Genomic DNA, 5,737 nt, shown 5'->3' with positions numbered 1-5,737 from the left:
ATTCAGTTTTAAGGCCGATACAGGCCGATACCGATAGGGGGCCGATTATATTGTGCATCCCTACATGTAACGATGACTTATCAGTCATCATTAGGATAAGACTCACATTCTAGCAGGTGCTCAGCTTAGGTACATAATTTGGTGCAAAAAAGAAAACAAAAAAAAACTGCAGTAATATTAATAATGGATACCAATATTAACCCAGGTCGATGCATCCTTAACCAGACTGTGTAATGATCTGATTCAGTGAGTTATTTCCTATAAAGGAACGGTTTCCCAACTATGACACAAGTGAAAAGGTTAAAATAAACTCGATAAAAGCATAAATTAAAAAGAAAAGTGTCATCATGGTCCCATCAAGGTGGAAACAGGACGACTGATGCAGAAACATAAACACTGGTGTCGCTTCCTGCTCACAGCTTCACAGTTTAATAAAGGAAATTCAAAACAGAGCAAATGATCATCCTAAGATTAATATAATAAAATTAGTGATCACGATGGTGAGGCACGTTTTGCCTCCTGTTAATGGAAATATTATAACTCAATGAGCTGGAGATGGAGTTTCTGTTCCTTGAAGCAGGCTCACAATAACAGAATCATCTGAATATTTAAAAATAAATGGATTCTTATTAAAAAAAAACGCTCTTACGAATATCGGTGGACAGAATAAATATCAAGAGTGAGAGCAGGGCCTGGTATGGTGAGCCACTGGGGAAGCACACCTTGTCAGATAAAAAATTAACCACTTATTAAAGAGTTTTGTAACTATTGAATATAAGTTACAGCAACTTTTCTAAAATCCTTCAGCAGGACGTCAGATATCAAAAAGCAAAAAATCAGGTTAGATTTTAAAAAAACAAATATAAACAAGTTTTTGTAATCCTACAATCTAGAAAGCTTTGACATTTTATTTCTAAGGCTTTAGGAATCTAGGAGACAAAACTGAGAGTTATTATCCACTAATGGGGGAAAGATGGAACGAAGCGTACTAAAATCACTCCAATAGAGCATCAAAGCTGAATGTCCAACCTCAGGGAAAATGGACCATGCTTTTTTACAAATGTATTACCCTAATATTGGTTTGTTAATAGATTTAGACTCAATGAACAATATCAATACATTATATTACGTTTAACTCTAAAATAAGCCTCTAACACCCATATGTATCTAATCTTCCCAGTGAGATGAACAGACAGATGCAGCATCCTGACTGTGTCATGCATCCCACTTTCACTGCAGGTTTGCAACAAGATTTTGGAGGAATTTAGGTCTTAAATTTAGTTTTTACTAAAGTCACACAGATCCTGCTTTTCAAAGGACATACAGCACTGTAGACATTAATATTGTCTGTCATTATGAGCTTAAGAGTCTTCAGGCTAATTTAATGTTTCCAAAATGATAATGAAAAAAGCATGTTTTAGGATTCGGTTCATTGTTGCAATAAAACCCTGAACTCTGCCCCCTCTACTAAACTATGAATCAACTGTTTGTTCCTGGAGAAAAGAAAAAAAAGGAACCAATCAATCAATCTTTATCTTCAAAGCTCTGCTACACATAATAAAGAAACTAAAGTTCTCCAAAAGGCAAAGCGAGCAATGAAATAGTTAAATCAACACCAATAAAAAGAAACACAATGGCACTGGGCTAAATTACACAAGCAGAAAAAAAATCTCATTGCTCGCCTAAAAGCCCAGAATAAAAAGCCAGAGAAAACAGATCAGCTTTAAAAAGGCAGTGACTTGCTTATCAAATTACAGAACAGCGCATAAATCCAACTTTTCAGACACAAAATGACTCAAGTGGGACAATAGCAGCGCTGCAACCCACCATCCAGATAGAGTTACCAAAGAAAAGAACATTAGTCTAGTTTGTTAATCTAAACCTGATCCATTATCCAACGCTTTAGCAGATTCTCAGTCATCTGATTACTTTCAGCCATGGATAGATCTGCATGTGGTCTGCAAGACAATAACAGGACTGGCTCTGTTTCTTAACTATAGACCCCAGAGGGTCTATAGGGTTTTTTTATTGTCTTTGATTATTTTATCTTTTCTTTTCCTTTTTTATTTTGTATGCTTTCCATGAGTTTTTATTTAGCACTTACCTGTTTTACTATGTAGCACTGTGAGATTTGTTTAAATATAAAGTGCATTACAAGTATTATAATTATTATTATTATTAGGGCCAAAGTCCTAAATCGATTCGGTTTTGATTCATACAGTTCTAAATCGATTAATTTAGATTTGATCTGTTCAACTGTGTTTCAAAATACTCAAAATACTGTCACATAAAACAGTTTAAACTTGAGCTGTGAACAAAACTGTCTCATAAGTGCAAACTTTTTTGTGAAAAGTGAAAAAGTGAAGCCTCACGATCAAGCAGACGTGACACAGCGGGGGACACAGCAGACATGCATGAACTGCATAATCTCCACTGCACAAACTATATTTGCATGGTTGTCTGTAACAACTACAGGGTGTTTGCTGGTCAACTCTCATTTTTTTATGTCTTCAATCAGCCTATTTGCTATATTTGCAGCTGTCTGGCTTGAAGTCATCTTAAGTGCATCTTTTGAATGTGACTATAAAACTAATCGATCTCTTTCCCTAGACCTCGATTTTGCAAAAATGTAAAGGAATCGATCAATAATCGATTAAATCTATTTTTTTGCCCACCCCTAATTATTATTATCATTATCATGCACAGAAAGAAGAGGAAAAGTCCTAGAATGAAAGGCTGATGTACAGGGGTGGTTCTAGAGAGGGGCCAACGGGGACCCTATAGATCATATCCTGGCCCCTGTTATGGACTGAAGACATAATAATCAAAGAAATTCTAATGATGATATGCGCTGGGACAGACATGGTTACTGATGGGTCCTTTGGAACTTTTTTATTTTACAAATTCTGTTTTACTAATTATCTAAAAATTATAAGGTGATAGCTTCAGTGGTATTGAGATAGGGTCCCAGTTTTCATCTGCTAAATGTTTGTTGTTTTTTAAAACAAATTGCTCAAATTTTTACAGGTTAATTTTTTCAGTTTTTCTTGAGTTCTAATTCAGATTTTATATAAAAAGGTCATTTTAAGGTCATTAAGTCAAAAATATGTTAAATTCCTAAATTATGAATGTATATTGACCTAATAAGACGTAACATTTTAATTAAACCTAGTTGAATAGAACCTTAACATCATGCAGCTATCTTAATATATTTTAATCCATTGCCCCCCATGAAAACACGCTGGCCCCCCTCCTGGCCCCCTGGTACATCTGGCCTAGATCCGCCACTGCTAGGGTGCCCCAGACTTCAGAGGAGCCTCAGAGAAATAAAACTGACCAAACTGGACAGATAGACCTCAATGATTGCAGACTGTCCCCCTTAAAACAAGCAGACTGATCCCAGTTTAATAAAATATCATGGTGATCTGTGTCAGAGAGGTTTGACTTGAATAAAAGTCTCCAGATTTCTGTTAGATTGTTTATGTAAATAGATTTCCACGTATGCTGCCTAAACAAAATCAATAAAACGTGTCATTCCCATCCGGGTTTGCAGTTTGAGCGGAGAGATAAAGATCATTTCCTGGTTCCTGCTATGGAGTGACACGCTAAGTGATGGAAACTCCAGTCAAACTTGAATTCTGTCATTATGAAGACTGAAGGTCCGCACTGACACAGTTCTGAGGAGATTTCACAATAGGCACACGAAGACTGGGGAAAAATCAGCATAAGCGCACAGAGACTCTCTAAGGAATTCATTTGAACTCATCTTTCAAAGAGAGCTGAGTGACTGAGAGCAGCAGCAGATTATTACCTGTCCGGTGATGCCGGTGATGATAGCAACATTCCTCTTTTTGACATCCGCTCCGTTTACCGAGGAGCCAACCTCTGCAGCTGCGGAGCACTGAGCCATCTCTGTCTCTTGAATGGTGATGGTTCACTGGGCAAAAATCAATCATTCAAACCGACCGAAGGTAAGTGATCTCAGGCTGTAGTTCCAGTACCAACGAGCCTCCTCAGCATCCGTAAACTTATGACGCGGACCAATCAGAGGGGACCGAGAGGGCGGGCTCTTCTTCTTCTTCTTCTTTGTTAGATTGGCGGATTGCAAACAACTTATATGTGCATACCGCCACCTTCTGTACATGAGTATGTAGCTCTATAGTTTCATATTCTTTTTTTTTTTTTGTTGGTGTTATGTAAAAATAAAAACAATGCTTTATTAATAACCACATTTTCCTCCCTATATCCGTCTGTTCCTAAAATTCCTTTAATACTCCATTCTCTCCCTTTTTTCCATAATTACTTTCCTCATCCATGCAATCCATCAAAAAATTATCCACATTTTCTTTTCTTTAACAAAACTCACATAAATCATTATTTCTCTTCCCTAGTACAAAAAAACATCATTCAATTAAGGATATCTAGTTCTTAATCTAGTATAAATGATCTCTTCCCTTTCTCCATTATTTTTAACAATTACAGATTTTTGAACTTCCTTCTTCCCATATTTTTTGCCATAATTCTGTTTCTTACTTTTTAATTAGAAGGCGGCTTCTTTGAACAGGACTGGATTAATCTTCTTACTTCATATGGATGTTTGAAACAACGCCTCCGATGGAAAGGAGGGTGAATTACACCTGAGGGCTGCTCCTCTCCAGCGGCTGGATTTGGATATAATTAAATCATTTCACGTCGTGGGGAAGTCATATTTAAATGTCAAATCATTCTGGCTTAAATATGTTTATAAATATACTCTTTTTGAGACGATATTGTCCCAAAATTTAAAACATTTCTATTTAAAAACAAAAATCCTGTCTTAAAATCAGTTTTTTTTTTTTTTTTCTGTTTTCTTATGCAGACCAGTTAATCTGGAAAAATTCAGTGAAAATGGGAATCTAACAGCAGGTGATGCAGGTGAATGCGGACAATCTGAAAAAAATTGTGTGAAAATCCTTCAGGTCATTCTTAGTTTTCCCCACTTGAGTCTGATTTGGATTTTTAAGCCACTTAGTGATGTGCTTTCGGATTTAAAATCAAATTTCTAAAGATGGTTCAAAAGTTTTAGTAAAAGTTGATGAAATTACTAGGGCTGAAACAATTAGTCGGATTAATGGTGATTAATCATTTATTGAAATAATCATTAACTGATTCAGTAATTGATTAATCATTAACTGAAGTATAGAGACTCTAAAACAAAACACAGCTGACAGAGTGACCCATTTTGAGCTGTAATTATACCAAAACTGTAAAATAAAAAAAATAAAAAATACATAAGCATTTTGTATTTAAGATTTAAAAAAATAAATGTTTTCTTCTGTTAATACGCTTTATCTAGAACTCCTCAAGTGGAAAATTTTAGTTGGTTTGATTTCATAAATAATGTTCTATCTAATGAATCTTTGGCTATCCGATTATTAATCAAATAATTGAAAAATAATAAAGAGATTGATGAATTTGCAGAATAGTCGTTAGTTTCAGCACTAGAAATTACCTTGTATGCTTCCATGGTTGCATGGTTACAGTTGCTTCCCTGCCAGTTTCTACATTACAGTAGCAGCCATTCAAAATGGCCCTTCCCAGTGAAAAGCCATCCGAACGGAGTATTAGGGCCACACATGAAGAGAAAAAATATTTTTGCCATGACGAGATTAAACTCGACATGTCGACTTTAAAGTCAACATGTCGAGTTTAAACTCAACATTTCGAGAATAAAGTTGAAATGTCATGTTGAGTTTAA

General features: G+C 35.6%; 1 protein-coding gene across 1 annotated transcript in view; it reads right to left on the bottom strand.

The window, feature by feature from the left end:
- The window catches only part of gmds (GDP-mannose 4,6-dehydratase), a 246,940-nt gene extending 242,912 nt beyond the window's left edge, over nucleotides 1-4,028 (bottom strand). Inside the window, exon 1 of the mRNA XM_015391840.1 lies at nucleotides 3,812-4,028. Coding sequence (XP_015247326.1) covers nucleotides 3,812-3,910 — 99 coding nt within the window. The 5' untranslated portion in view covers nucleotides 3,911-4,028. The remainder of the gene's footprint in view (nucleotides 1-3,811) is intronic.
- Between the last annotated feature and the right edge of the window lie 1,709 nt (nucleotides 4,029-5,737).

Source organism: Cyprinodon variegatus, unplaced genomic scaffold, assembly GCF_000732505.1.
Source record: "Cyprinodon variegatus isolate N-32 unplaced genomic scaffold, C_variegatus-1.0 Scaffold562, whole genome shotgun sequence".
Taxonomy (NCBI): Eukaryota; Metazoa; Chordata; class Actinopteri; order Cyprinodontiformes; family Cyprinodontidae; genus Cyprinodon; species Cyprinodon variegatus.
The sequence above is the reverse complement of the archived record's forward strand: the minus strand, read 5'-3'. Positions and strand labels throughout refer to the sequence as shown.